Below are 15681 nucleotides of genomic sequence, written 5' to 3'. Positions count from 1 at the left end.
AAGGACAACCTGAGGAATATATTTGTCTATCACCTGTGGTAAACTCTAACACTAATTCACATCTACAATTCATTCATAAAAACATCTTGGGCTCTCTTGTTTATCTTTCTCTCGATTTCTCTTATGTTTCATCTCTTCTTTTTCTTTCACATTTCACTTTTCACATCCCAAACTATCACAGATTCATTTTTATAAACATTTTGGATTCTCTTTATTATTTTCCTTCCTCATTGTCCAGCTCACTATGACTGAAAACAAGCCTGTTGTATTTCGAACCCCATTAAAACCGATGTTCGGTCGGTTATTGAAGAGTTTGGAGGAAAATCCGATGTCTACAACTTACACTCAGGGTCAATTAGAATTTGTAACGTTTTTTTTCATTCGTCCACTTGACTCACCCTTTCTTTGGGATTCGTTTGTCATCATGTTCAATTCACTTGCTCCTGGTGAACCTGATTTGGATGAGTGGGATGTTAAACGAGCCTATGCGGAAGTGGCCAAGCGGCTTGAACAAGTGGCTCGTGACATTAATCTTCCAGATTTCGATTCTTTCATCGCTAGAAAAGAGGTAGATCTTGCAGATTGATCTCACTTTCAATCAATTTCTTTCTCTTTTTGTCTCTGTCACTCAATCATAGACGAAATTTCCAGTATAAATTGCAAATTGTCAACCGTCGAAAAAAAGTTCTCAAATAATGTTCGACTTGAAACTTTGAACTGGAATTAAATTATTGTAACAATCAAAAGAATAAAGAATAAAGTGTCGCCACCTGTTAACATGAAGAAAAAAATTCTATTCTTGTTTTGTTTTGATCTTGTTTTCTCATTTTCAACTCTTCATTTTTGTTTACGGAATAAAAATATTTTTTATTACAATTTGCTATTAATTGAATTAACCAATTTAAATTGTTATTATTCAACTACCTGTTAACAACTATTCTCTCTCACCAAAGGCTCTCAACTTAACAAATTTACGAATCAGGTAAATATTGGAAGAAAAAATTTCCTCTTCTCATTCTCTCTCATTCTCTCTCTTCCTCCTCTTTTTATTTTTCTCTTTCTCTTTCTCTTTCTTTCTTTTTTCCTCTCTCTCTCTCATTTTCTCTTTATCTCTCTTTTGTGTGAATCTTAGCTTTTTTTCTTCATTGTCTTTGTAAGTCAAGATTTAACTCATCATTTTCGTCTATTTTTTTTCCACAGATTCTTCTAAAGACAACCTGAGGAATATATTTATCTATCACTCTACAACCACCTACACAAATCCACATCCACAATCATCAAAAACTCTTACATAAATCTTGGGTTCTCCTTGTTTTTTTTCTATCTCTTGCTCTCTTTTTCTCTCGCTCACTCACTATATATATTCTTCTGCTCTTACACCTTTTTATATCTCCATCTTTTTGTCCACCACTCATATCCTCAACTTAAACCTTTATCCTGCTCATTTTGTTAAACTAAATCAACAAGTGTCTCGTTTTTATAAAAACACATTGAAAGTTAAATTAGGATCAACACCGGGATATGGTTTCATCATTGATGGCTGATGGAGAGAAGGAAAACTCCTGTTCATGATTTTGCGCCTTCTTGGTTGAAAATAAATTCATACGATAAAGATTCAAGCTCAACAAGTATAAAAAAAACTGACAGAGAAGATACATTTGACCTCCGACCTCAATACTTGAAACAACGTGATACCAACAAGGATCCTAATACAAGCACCAGCAGCAGTAGTAGCAGCAGCAGCAACCACTTGAACCAAAAGCCTATCAATCAACTTGCGAGTTCCTTATTGAATACTTCATTTGATTACGATTCCGATAGGATTGGTGAAGATTCGTCCCGTCAAAAAGGTTGGCCATCAAATAGTTCAAGCAATCAAAGCAATGGCTGGTCAAATAATCGTCGTTACAATTTAAATAGTAAACCACCAAGTAATCCCGTCACAAGTTCAGAATCAACAGGTGACTCAACTCGACGATTATTTAATAACTCAAGAATCAATGATATTGGCATAGTAAATCTCCCAAGTGCAACTAAATCAACAACCACTGGTTACCCTCATCTTCATCAAAATCAGACCCATTTTCATCAACATGGTAATATTAAAGGCAGATTGAGTAATTCAGTTAAAGATGATTCACCATTAGTGTCTGGAGATTTGTTGGGAGGAAACAATAACAAAAGTAAAAGCAATACAAGGAATGGATTCGCTGATAGCAATAAGTTCAAAGAAGAGTTTCCATCTTTAGTCGATGAGAAGCAAGTGTCCATCGAAACCAACAACGGAAATAATGTTTGGGACAATGTGGCCAATAAAGTTTTTCGAAGTGGTTCAAGTAAAGTTAGTTTGGTCTCACGACATCTTGGCTCATCACTTTATGGGGACAAGGGAGAAAAATCAATGAATGGCTCAAATTACTTTAGAGCACTTGTTCCCGTTGTGCCAAGAAGAAAAACTGTAAACTCTATCAATGGAAATGGCAGTGGTTCTAAAGAAAGTTCTACACTTGTTAATAGTCTGTCCAATTTAAGCTTAGGTTCCACCACCAAGATACTACCTGTTTTTTCAAAGCCCACAAATCATTCATCTGTTAGTCATTCGTCTGCCAGCCATTCATCTACCAGCCACTCTATGGCTATTCTGGCCAAGAAAAATCCAAAAATGAAGAACAGTATGATGGATTCAAAGGCGAGGTCATCTTCGAATGACAGTCGGCCTGAAACGAATGATGAACAAAAATCTATTGATCCTTTTGACGATGATGATGATGGAATCAACAGTTGCTGCTTAAAAGAATCCAACAACAAGGATCCTGGTGACGAGAATAAATTCAATTTGGAAGGAGGAGATGGAGAAAGAGAAGAGAAAATAAATAAAAGTGAAGATAATGATGTTCACCTACTATCCAGTTCTTTGGAAGCTGAAGAACGTCTTTTAAGAGAAATGGGCTGGAAAGAAGAAGATGAAGATGAAAACTTCTATGCTCCACTCACCGAAGATGAAGTTAAAGAATTTAAAGATCTCATTAATAAAAGGAAAAGTTTAAAACGCTACACGAGCCCAAAAATCCACCCAGGACGATTTAAATTCCAGGTCAATTCCAATCAACTTCCTTTGTCTCAATTGAATTTTCTCAACACACTAGCCACGGAGGACCAGAACAACGATAATTCTGACACAAGTTCTGATGAAGATGATGATGACAATGGTCGTGTTATTAGCAGATGATGGATTTTCTAGCAACAATTTGCGTATAAATATATGATTCAAACTTAATTTTGTTGAAAATTTGAACCCAACAATGATTAAAGAGCAAGCACAATGTCCTGATAACCGAAACAACTATGATCAAAACTAATTAGCATCGAATCAGCAAAAACGAATCTTTTTTAACTCCAGCTTTATCCTACTCTCTCTCTCTCTATCTCTATCTCTTCTTTCTCTCTGCTCTATTCACATAATAAAACAACAAAGTCGATCTTTGAAATTGTACTTATATCCTTTTTATTACATTCGAAGCAAAAACTCAAAACTAAACGCAAATGACCTGAAAATTAACAAAACGAGAGCAAAAAGATAATCATACGAGTACGAAAATACGATGAGCTTATTTTTCATTGATTCTCTTGATCGAGTTGCTACATTTAATATCTTTAATTGTACCGATTATTTGGTTAATTTGGAGATCGATTAGACTTCAATCTGTTAATTGATGAAAAAAAGAAAAAAAGAAAAGCTTTTTACAACAAATCGCTTGATCAGAATCGAATCATCTTTCAAGTGAATCACCAATTAAACTTTAACTTAATTTTCGAAAGGTCACAATTTAACTTAATAATCATTTAATTTTCTTCAAATTAACTCAGGTTTATCGAAGCCACAGTTTTAACAATCTCGTTAATTGTTAATCTTTGTTAATTTCTAAAGTCGCACCTCTTAATTTTATCTGACCCATTGGCAGAGAAATAATCAAATTTACTAATCGTAATTAACCATTTCAAGTTTATCAAATGACTGTAAGAAACAGACGATTAGATATCACACCAATTAGTGGTCTTTATTCCGACACCAACTAATGATTAACGAGAAGAAAAGACAATTAACTTTAAACTTCAATGGATTTGATTGAAACGTTAACATGATCACAATTCATTCAAGTTTATAATCTGTTATAACGGAGTTTTAGTATCAGCGGCCTGATGGTCTAGGGGTATGATTCTCGCTTTGGGTGCGAGAGGTCCCGGGTTCAAATCCCGGTCAGGCCCGATCTTATTTTGCCGAATCAACATCAACAATTATTTTCCAATCAATCGAAATGATTTTAATCTCGTTTCGTTGTTTCATCTTCAATGGCAAATTAAGTGTAAATTGTTTTTCTCTTTGTTTCTATTAATTGTTCACTTTATTTAAATTTGACTTTTTTTTTCTTTTTCTTTTCAAATCAATTAACTATTTTTTTTCCATTTGATTTTTGATTATAATCAAATTAATTATTTCAACAAAATATTATTTGCATCTTTTTTGTTTGTCACAATTATATTATATCAATTGGTTCATCTGATTGGTTTTCTTTTCATCTTCTAAATGTCATTGATTGAATTGACATTTAACATTAATTATTTTGTTCAACATCAATACATTAATTACATTGTTTAATTATTCTCTAATTCCTCTTAATTATTATGAAGAAAAACAGAAAAACAAAAAGGTATCAATTTCCCTTGGGATTTTCATCTTGTACTCTTTTTTGTTTGTTTGTTTCAACTCTCTGTTAATTGTTGTTAATCAAGGAAATGTTAAACTTAATAAAAGTAAATACTTTCTTAATATATATAAGTTAATCTGTGTTTGTCTGTACAACGATTGCTAGTTAATAATTTAGACAAATCCAATCATTTTTGTTAACCCAAATAGGAAAAGGAAATACAGTATCTTTGAAAGATCTGTAAATAGATTGTGTGATGTGAAAGAAATGATAGATAATTAAAGAGAGAGAGAGAGAACATCAAAAGAAAAAGAAAAGGACAAAATATATCGACTATGGAAATATAATATTGAGGGTTGGAGGTCATGTTGAGGTGATTGTGAGTGTCATTTAGATGAGATTGGAAATGGAAGGTAGAATCGAGAAGGAAAAAGGATAACAACAGTTTCAACAATTTATAATCTTATTCCATCTTCAATATTGTCCTCGAAACTCATATTTGCGAATCCTCCAGTTGAATTGACAGTTTTCTCTTTTTCCTTTTTACTCTTTTTTTTATCCTCTTTTTCATTGGACTTTATTTTCTCTTTACTTTTTTTCTTATCTTTTTTTACTTTTTCTTTACTTTTTGCTTTATCTTTCTTTTCTTTCTCCTTTTTTGATGATGATGAAGATGATGCGGTAACATCATCTTCCTGTTCTTCAACAGACAATAATCCATCTACATCATCGTCAACTTCTTCAACTTTATAAGCTTTAACGGCTTTTGATGATGCGGCTTTTGGCTTTAAAATTTGTTTTGATTTGGTCAATCGATTGTCCACTTGTCCGGTTGAATCTCTTACGATATTTGTGGTCACCACTGTTGGAACAGGTAAACCAGGGAGGGTGTTCGTTGATGAACTTGGTATTATCGTTGTTCCAGAGAAAGCTGGAGAGGCGAAACCAGAAGCTTGATTAATTAATCGTTGTGGAGAATTACTTTTTTCTGAATCTGGTTTGTTGATTGTTGAAGAATTGGTATAATTTATGAAAACCTTGGAAAGAGGTTTCAATGGAACTGGAGGTTTTATTTTGCTTATTTCATCCAAATTTTGTCTCTCCTCTTGATTTGTTGATCTCAATTTGGTTGTATTAGTTTCATGATTTGAGCGAATAGGCAAATTGGTTTGATTTACAGGACAATTTAATGCGAATTGGTTATCACTAGCAACGAAAGGTTTAGCACCAAATAAATCTTGAGACTCCAATGTTGATGATGCCGATGATACAATTGGCTTTGGAGGTAAATTGGGTTTGATTAAAGATGATTTAATCTGTTGCACTTGATGAACATTATTTTGTGCTTGATGATCAACTTGGAACAACAATGACTGATTAGTTATATTTGATGGTATCGAATGATGTTGTTGTTGTTGCCTCTGTTTGTGCTGTTTAATTTGCTCCTGGTGAAGTTGATCAGCAAATTGTTTCCTTTCTAACATATTAGAATGAGCGTTGACCGTTTGTTGATCAAAAGGAAGGCTTCCAAAAAGATCCTGATTATGACGATCATGATGTTGACTTAATTCGGTATCTTTGAGGACTTGTGCAAGAAGATTTCTTTCAACTTCTCGATCTACATCACTATCATCTGCAACTTCAGCACTACGATCACTTTGATCACTTCGACCACTACTACGACCATCTTGATTCTCGTAAAAGTCTCGTCTTCCATCATTTAAATCATCGATTATGTGTTCTTTGTAGGGTATACTATTCTCATTGTCGGTTGAAGAATCACTATCGTCTTCTGAATCTTCCGTTTCCTCTGAGTAATCATCATCATCTGAATCATCTCCATCATCTTCTGAATCTTCCAAAAGAGGTCGAAATCCATCTGAATGGCCGATCAGAATATCTTCATTTCCAGATGAGAGGATGTTTGAGTTGAAGCTCTGAGAGATGGTCAATGTTTTAGAGATTTCGGAAGGAGGAGTGGGTGAGCGTGTTGAAGGTGGTGCTGGAGGTGGTGGTGGTGGAACGGTCAAAACGGGGAGAGAGGAGGCATTGTTGATGGAAATTGAGGTCACTTTTGGTCTGGATCGAGGGACAACCGATGTTCCCTCCGTTGAGACTTTGGGTGTACATTGTTGTTGATGCGGTGGTATTGGTGGTGGTACTCCAGTAGGTAAGGAAGATGTTGATGATGGTACAAGTTGGTGAGAACTTGTATTTTGATTAACCGATATGATTGTGGGACCAGAAACGGTTGCAGTTTTACGATCCAAGCTCGAGTAAAGGTGTGTCGTCTCCTGATTAAAAGGCATACAACCAAAAGGATCTTGATGACGACGATTACATTGAGAATTAGATTCATTGTCCTTCAAAACTTGAGCCATTAAATTTCTTTCAACTTCTTTATCGACATCACTATCGTCTTCACTTATATTTTGATGATTAAATAATTTTTCTGAACGTTTACTGGTCACTGGAGTTGATGAATTTAAAGGATTTTGTGACACTTCATACGAATTTAATCGATTAGGTTGATTATAAGGTAAACTTGTTTTGGTTATTTCATTTTCATCTGGTTGTTGATTCTCTTCATCTTCATCATTACTATCCTCGAGAAGAGGCTTATAACCATCTAGATGACCAATTAAAATATCATCACTTGGGGTTATATGAAGGGTACTCCCAGAGGTGAAACTCTGAGAACTGGACATGGATTTTGATATTTCCCCTGAAGGCGTTGGAGAACGAGTTAATGAAGGTGGAGGTGCAGTCAACACGGGAAGTGATGTAGCAGGAGTTATAGTGACCTGAGCTACTTTAGGCCGAGATCGAGGTGCAACTGATGTCCCCTCAGCTTGAGCTTTAGCCAGGGCAATTTGTTGTTGACGTTGTTGTTGTTGTTGAAGTTGCTGCTGTTGCTTCAATCTTTTAGCCTCTGTCTCTGTTAATGGTGAAGGCAATCGATCAATTTGGGGCAACGGTGAGTTATTTATATTTTCAACTGGACAATCGCGATTTGAAAGACGAAAAGCTATAAAAGACACTTGAAATATATCTGGCCTTGTATCTGGATCTAATTCCAACATAAAACGAATAAGTGAATGAAGACTTGTTGAATAAGGTGAACTATCGGGTATGGTGAAGAAACCATTTTGAATGGCTAAAGTTGATTCACCAAAGGGTAAAGAGAAAAAGCAAAGTTTATAAAGTAAACATCCAAGGGCCCAAATATCGGATTTTGTTGTGATTATTTTACCACTATACAAGTCCACCATTTCAGGTGATCTATACGAAAGAGTAGTGTACTTTTTAATTTCTTCCTCTAATTCTGTCCTGGATCCTACTGAATAAGTGTTGTCAACAACTTTTGTTGTAGCGCTTCCGAAATCACAAAGAACATAATTACCAGGCTCAGAAATTAAAATATTTTCAACCTAAATTTGAAAAGTGAATAGAAAAACAAAACAAAAAAAGGAAGTTAGAAAAAAGAGATTATTAAACAATTGAAATCATATTCTTAGAATAACAAAAAATAACTGATAGGTAGTTATGATGATGATGAGAAAAAAATATGAATCTTGATGATTTCATTTCTATTGTTACGTTTATGGTATTGAAATGATTACAAGGGAGAAAGAGAGAGAGAGAGAGAGAGATTTGCGTGCAGGTAACTAAGAAAGTAGAAAACTGAATGATGATTTTTTTCCTATGATAGAATAAGAAAAAAAATTTTCTATTAACTAATTACGTACCTTAAGGTCTCGATGAATTATGGGAGGATTATTATGGTGAAGTTTGGAAACGGCTTCACAAATATCACAAAATATTTTCAAGACTTGTTTCTCTGAGAAGAGGCAACCAGGAGTTCCAGATGATAAGGTTGTTGTTGTTGTTGTTGTTATTGTTGATGATGATGATGTTGCTGATGTGTTGTAGGTATTGGTTGTTGTATCTTTTAGCTTTTCGTTCATTGATTGAAGGACAGAACCACGGCAAAAGTTCATCAACATAAGTACCTCATGAACTCCATCACCAACATAATTAATAGCAGATTCAATGAGGCCAACACAATTCTTATGACCAGATACCATTGATGCAATTGATATTTCAGTTTTACAAACAGCAAGATCGTGATTGTTATTGACAAACATTCGTTTCAACGCATATCTGGCCCCATGAGAAGCTTTAACCAAAAATACTAAAGCAAATCCTCCTTCGGCAATAACATCTTGCACTGTAACGGCTATTCGGCCTACATTGAATACTTTACCAATATAATCTTTACCAGTTGATGCTGATTCGTTTGACGTAGCGACAGGAACCGATGTGGTTGTCCATGAGGAACCAACAATACCATTAGTATCACGAGAATTACTTTGACTGTTCTCCAAACGTTGGAATAATTTTTTCATCTTTCTTTCTTTTTATACAAAAAAAAAATTGTTCAATTGAAGGCAATGAACCAGCGGTGGTGATGGTCGATGAAGCCAAAACTGTATCAGAGCAAAAAGAGACAGAGAAAATAAGAATAACAACAAAACCGATGAACAGAAGAGAGAGAAAGAGAAAGAGAGAGTAAAGTCAAACTGAAAAGGGCTAAAAACGATACTCAAAAGTAAACATACACATAAACACAAAAAGAGAGAGAATGAAAGAGAGAAAGAGAGAGAAAGAGAGAGAGAAAAAAATAGAAGGCAAATTGTGGTACTTTGTTTGTTTCTCTCTCTCTCTCTCTTACACTCTTGTTTTTTTTCTATTCTCTTGTTGGTGATGAAGGTGTTGGTGGTGGTGGATTGAAAGGAGAAGAGAAGAAAAAAGAAAGAAAAAAAACCGAGTAATAACACAGACAGAAAGGAAAATATATCAATGGAAGAGAAGAGAGAGCAAAAAAAGAAAGAGACAGAGAGTTAGAAAGGAAAAATATTAAGACGTTTTCTTAAGATTTTGTTGGACAGATTAAGGATCATTTCTGCTGTTTGTTACCTCGAGTTAATTAACTCACTTTATCGATCAGGTAGATCAGCTTGTAACAAGTTATATCACATAAAAATTGATGATGTTGTTTAAAACATAAAAAGCTTTACAATAATTACTATTTATACCTCCAGCTTTGGCTGAATGGTATCGGCTCCTATTCGTAGGAATAGCCCTTTTCGGGTCGGTTTTAAACCTTTTGAGCCTTAAATTTAAACGATTAATTGGTTTCATTTTGTTTTTCTTTTTTATCTTTAATGAATTGTCTTGCTTTTTTAATGAACCAATTTGTTTTTGTTGAAAATTCATTTTTCAAGAATTTTCTTGTTTTCTATATATACTTTCGTCATTGTTTTCTACAATTTTAATGTATCTTAGTAATGAGGTCGGATAGTAATTGATGTCAATTTCTTTTCCTTTTTTTGACCAGATTTTAACACTATCAGGGGCATTTCTTGCGAATAATCTGATTGTTCTTTCCTCGATTTTACTTTCTATGTATTTTTTCATATTGGTTAAGCTAAGATATTTTTCGTATTTAATTTTTCTTTTGTTGTTGATGCATTTGTAGTTCCCAATGTCATATGTGATTTCACTGTTGACTTTCAGTTTTTCTGATGTTTCTTATAGCAAATTGGACTGTTTAAATTTGTTATAAGTTTTATCTTTTCATTGGTCTCTGTTGAAAATTCAAGTAATAAACCGGTAAATATGTCTTCTAATGAGTAAAAATTAGTGTAGTGTTCATGTAGGTTTTCGTCCTGGTAACAAACAAAGTTTTCTTTACGATGGATTAATAGCTGTATATTGGCAGTTGATATTTTTTCTCTTTTTATTGTTGGTTCATTTATTGGTTCCAAGATTATAGCATCCACAAAATTTCGAATTGGTAACCAGTGTGATATGTTCTCAAATTTTAACAAGTTTCTCATGATTGAAAAGGTAGAGTTTGATCGGTTTTCAACTCGTAGTAGGAAGAGCCACCAATAGCTATTTCTTGTGTTGAAAATGATTTTATTAATAATCTTGTACCCACATAAGATTAGATAGTCGATTTTATATGACCATAAGTTGTTATAAATGAAGTTGTCAACTCAAATGATCCATGATGGTTCCTAGGAGTGAACTTATTATTATTTTCTGTTCATGTTTGATCATATTCCTAATGATTTCAGCACTGTGGTCATTTAGTCTGTTTCTTTCGATAGTTGTTTGTATAACTTCTTTATAATTGTTGACTTTATAGCCCAAAAAGTTTTCATGGCTTTTGTTGGTTAATTTCCACATTTTGGTTTCATTTATTCGAAGGTTAAGTTGTATCAGATATTCGTTGATCTTGTTCAAAGTAATCTTGTTATTATTTTCGTCAGTGAAAATAACAAGATCATCTGCATAAGCTAACATTGTTGCTTTTTCATTTTTGTTGAATTTTTCTAATATTAGGTTTAAACCTATTGCAAAAAGAATCGGTGATGTCTTTGTGCCTTGACAAATTGAGTCTTCTTCGTCTTTAATGGTACCATCTTCTAGTCTTATTTTTCTTTGATAATAGAAAAATTTTATCATGTTATATGTTTGTGGGTCTAAAAATGGTCTAATTAATTCAAAGATTTTAAACTTGTTGATTTTATCAAATGCTGTCATTATGTCGCAAAAAAGCGTGTTTTTATGTGTTAATGATAATTCTTTGACTTTAATTAATGCATACATGCGATCGTTCTTTCCGTACGCTAATTGATAATCATAGTTAATTAGCCATGTTGATGTTTTTTCTAGCCTGTGTAAGAGGATTGCATCAACTATTTTGCTTAGAAAGCATTGAGTTCTTATCGTTCTGTATTTGGCTGAATCTTTTTTGGGTATGAGAGTTCCTCCACTTATTCTCATTGACACTGGGATGAATTGGAATTCAAAGATTTTTTTTATTAGATTTATTATTAAATGTTCATTTAGATTGGCGAATTTATTCCATTCACTGATGGTGAAACTGTCTGCATAGCCTGAGGATGATTTAATTTGTTTTCTTATTATTTGTACTTCTTGTTCACTAAGTGTAATGTCTGAATTGTCATCTAGAAATAGTTTATACTCTTCTTCATCCGTCTTATATTTAAAGCTGAATTGGTTGGTCGGGTTTTTGGTTAAAAAATAAGATTTCGTTAATTGTTTATATTTGATCCAAGTATCTGTGGATTCATTAAATGTTCTTATTTTATAGATTTTCTTAGCTGAAGCGGTATAACTTATAATTTTCATGACTTGATTTTCAATGTCTTGAGCACTGGTTATTGGAATCTCTTTGATTTTGCTGATTTTAGTGATGGGTCGGAATTTTAAAGCTGAGGGATTCTTCTAGTCAAGTTAAATTTTAAGATTATTCTTATTTCTTGGTGATCTGTATTTTTGTTTTTAGTTATTCTATGTCCGGTTGATTCTACATTTTGACCTAGAATTACATCTATTGTTGAATTATTAAATGTTGTTGATATTCTTGTGCTACCATTATCTCTATTTCTTGGTAAAAGTGAAGATAAACAGTTTAAAAAGGTTAATTTACTGAATATTCTGTTGTCCTTTGGACAATATCTTGGGTTTTCTACCCATATATCATGTTCAAAGTTTAGGTCTCCAGCTAATATCATGGGGAAAGGTGTTATTTTGTTTATTATTTCATCAACTGATTTTAATTGTTGCTCACCTTCGCGGTTTCTTCTATAAATGTTGATAAATATGAATAATTTCTGGTCTCTTTTGTCTTTGAATAATGTGATTATTGTGTCATTTATTGAAATGTCTCTTTTGATTATAACAAACGTAGGTGAGAAGAAAACTGCAACTGATCCATTTCTGATTTGTTGTTTATGTTTGAATTTATATATTGGTAATTCTTGTATCGCAATGATTAGATTATCAAATTTTGTGAATTTTTTTATTAAGTTTTTGGTTCCATTGTAATTTTTGTTGATGTTAATTGATGTAAGATTCACTTCACATGTTGTATTCGATGAAAATGAAAGAGACTCTGTCTGAGAAGACATTTTCAATTTCATTTATATTTCTTCTGGTGGTATATAAGATTAATCTAAATTGTTTATTGATGAGTAAATGATGAAAGTTACACTTAATTAGTTTTTGTTTGGATTTGTTTAAATTTAATCGGTTTATTAATCACAACTGTAAATTCATAAGAATTTGTTAGATTAATGTTCCAACCTTTATTTATTAAATCTTCTAGATAATCGTATTGTTTATTTGGTTGTAAAGTAATTTCTACTGAATTTGGTAAAAATATAAAATCTGTATCAATTGGTTGTAGTTCATACTGATTGACAAGGATGTTGTTGTTATTTAATGAAATTGTCACATTGTTTTCAAAGAAAATACTTAGTGTTTTGATTCGACTGAGATGGAGTTTGAACTGATTTCATTTATTTGATTCATTTGTTATAGGTTGGAGAGATGTTTAAGGAAACAATTTGAAAAGATTAGTTACTGTGGTTAACAAGTTTAAGGGATTACAAAGATTAAATGAGTTGTATTGGTTAAGTGAAATACAATTGAGTGAGTCGAAAAAAGCTTATTGGAGGTGTGGATTATTGTTGGGGTTGATTCTATGTCTATATTCTTGGTAAACGTTTTGGTATCTTAGATCAAATTTACTGATTCCTTTTCGAATTAAGTTTCTCATAGTCGAGCACCTATTACTATCTGATTTATGACCATTTCTTTTACAATTAGCACATCTTGATAGTCGACAGATTCCTTCATGTACGGGTGCGGCACAGTTGATACAATTTGTGATTCTATTGCAATTGTGGATCGTATTCGTATCGTAAATTTGAAGACAGACATGGCAATTGATGACCTCAGTAATATCAAAAAATTGGTGCTCGGTTCCTCTTACGGTGATGGCCATTCTTCTAAGTCCAAGAGCAATTCTTGCTTCTGGTGTTGTTTGGATGATTGTTCTTTTGTTGTTGTTTAAAATGCTAGTAGAAACATGGGTTAGGTTGTTAGCTGGAATCGTTGCTTCTCTTGCGATGAGCTGTATAATTGTTTCATCATTTTCTTCAAGATTGTGATAGAAATAGATTTTTGGTTTAATCGTTATTGGTTCCTCTTCTAATTAAGAAATTGTTGTTTTCTAAAGAGGTTATTAATTCTGTAGAGGCCTCATGGAATATTGAGATGATCGCATAGTTCCTTCTAAATGAAACAAAGTCCCAATCAAAGATCGCTTGTTGAATGTTGATGTTATTTTTAATGTGTCTTTTGAAGGCGTCAGACGTAATATTCGGCTTCTTATTAAGTTTCCAATAACTTAATTTCGGTAAAAGTCTAATATTTATATTTAGGCGGCTGATGTTGTAATTGTTCATTATTCCAATTGATTTGTATAATTGCTTTGTATAATTGATTTGAAATGTAAAACTGTAATTTGATTAAATTTGTAGATGTTGATTGTAGCTTGGTTGTAACTAGAGAAGTTGATTGTGGTAGTTGATTAGTTTAGGCGAGCTAAGGTTGTAAACACAAAAAATTAATTAAAAAGTTGTACACAAGCAGAAAGAGTTGTTAGTAAGTTGTAAACAGAAAAAGTGATCCAAAGAAACAAAGGGAAATGGTGGTTAATTGATTTGCACATGCTCAGTAGGTTAAATCGATGTCAAGCCTTTTTATATCCTTGAACTCTTCGATGGTCGCCATTTTCTGCCAATCGATTGTTGTTTTTTGTTCAATGTAAATATGAAGATACTTGAAGTAAATCGAGAGTGGACTTTTACCGTAGAGAGGGACTGTTTTTAATGAATCAAAAATTTGTTTCTCTGTTAGATTTATATGGTCAAATGCTGGCCATTCTTTCCCATAGTAGAAAACAATCATATTCCAATCAGTCAATTGTTTTCTTACGGTTGGATGAACACAAAGAGAAATTTTATTTTTGTTGTTTAAACTGTTTTCAATGATTGGGTTGTATAAATAATTTCTATCTATCCCATTTGCGTTTGAGAATTGACCAATGATGGAATCTTTGTTGATAGGTAAAATTTTGTCGATATAAAAGTAAATTGGTACAAAATTTTCACAATTGAAATCGGTTGACATTTTGAAGATAGTAAGATATGAATGAGGAGTAGTTGAATATAAATGATTTTGGTGAGTTGATTTTGGTGTGAAAAAGTTGAACTTTTAGAGCGGGTTTTTTAAATTATTTCTTTCTATAATTAGTTGATGATTAATTTGTTAAAAATTGCGAATTGTTTTCATTAAAAAGTGAGAAGGTTTATGATTAAGGTTTAAGATTAAATGGTTTATTATAAATAGTTCAACATAAAGGTTTAAGTAGTTTAAATTATTTTAAAAGGAAGTGATCAGTTAAGATTAAAAGGTTTTAAAATTGTTTATTTATATTGTTATCGTTAATTTCATTGTTACAGAACATTTATTAGGTTCGACAGCATTAAAAAACCCTTTTGTTAAGGGAAAAAGCTTGTCTTTATTTATGTTATTAATTGATTATGTAATATTTATAATCATGATCAATTTTGCTCAATTGTTCAGTTAAATTGTCTAAATAGAGTGGACAATCAAAAGAATCGGAAGTGTGTTCGAATTCTCCACAGTTGAAGCAACAATCTTGGGCATGGATACAATCTGATGGATAGTATCTCACATATGAAACACATTTTTGGAAAACATAATTTAGCGGAGAAATGATGTCCAAATTTATAACATCGTTCACATTGTATAACTGGGTTAACATCTTATTTTTTTCGCCAAAGGAGGAAAAATCGTTCCTTTGGTATTTTCAATAAGTTTTCAATCAGACTGACTTCGAGCACAATTTCTAGGGTTTTTATCGTATTTAAACCAGTTCATTTTGACTTTACTTTCTTTTGGCCAGTTATTATAAGCATGTAATGTAGTCGTCCAGCTTTCCAGAATTGTATCTACCTTTCCAAAATCAATTGAAGCAATTTTGTATTCCGTTTTAATTAATGGG

The 15681-nt window shown here is 32.7% G+C and overlaps 2 protein-coding genes and 1 non-coding gene across 5 annotated transcripts; 2 read left to right on the top strand and 1 right to left on the bottom strand.

The window, feature by feature from the left end:
* Window positions 1–798: 798 nt before the first annotated feature.
* Window positions 799–3989, top strand: LOC128389616 (vasculin-like). The gene is made up of 2 exons (XM_053349230.1): window positions 799–982; window positions 1201–3989. Exon 2 carries the CDS (start codon window positions 1544–1546, stop codon window positions 3227–3229), a length of 1686 nt encoding a protein of 561 aa, XP_053205205.1. The 5' UTR covers window positions 799–982; window positions 1201–1543; the 3' UTR covers window positions 3230–3989.
* Window positions 3990–4194: 205 nt separating this feature from the next.
* Window positions 4195–4266, top strand: Trnap-ugg (transfer RNA proline (anticodon UGG)). Its single transcript has one exon. It is a non-coding gene; the product is annotated as a tRNA-Pro (tRNA).
* A 370-nt stretch (window positions 4267–4636) lies between these two features.
* On the bottom strand, window positions 4637–9800 carry LOC128389611 (BMP-2-inducible protein kinase-like). Of its 3 annotated transcripts, none has more exons than XM_053349224.1 (3): window positions 9687–9800; window positions 8456–9196; window positions 4637–8137 (listed from the first exon to the last, which is right to left on the bottom strand). In XM_053349224.1, exons 2-3 carry the CDS (start codon window positions 9113–9115, stop codon window positions 5162–5164), a joined length of 3636 nt encoding a protein of 1211 aa, XP_053205199.1. In that variant the 5' UTR covers window positions 9116–9196; window positions 9687–9800; the 3' UTR covers window positions 4637–5161. The 3 variants fall into 3 exon arrangements, with proteins under 3 accessions (XP_053205199.1, XP_053205198.1, XP_053205200.1); XM_053349223.1 differs by having other exon boundaries at window positions 9706–9800; XM_053349225.1 differs by lacking the exon at window positions 9687–9800 and adding an exon at window positions 9329–9672.
* Between the last annotated feature and the right edge of the window lie 5881 nt (window positions 9801–15681).

This window comes from Panonychus citri, unplaced genomic scaffold (genome assembly GCF_014898815.1).
Source record: "Panonychus citri isolate SS breed McGregor unplaced genomic scaffold, ASM1489881v1 Contig00109, whole genome shotgun sequence".
In the NCBI taxonomy this organism is placed as follows: domain Eukaryota; kingdom Metazoa; phylum Arthropoda; class Arachnida; order Trombidiformes; family Tetranychidae; genus Panonychus; species Panonychus citri.
This window is presented reverse-complemented; position numbering and strand designations above follow the sequence as displayed.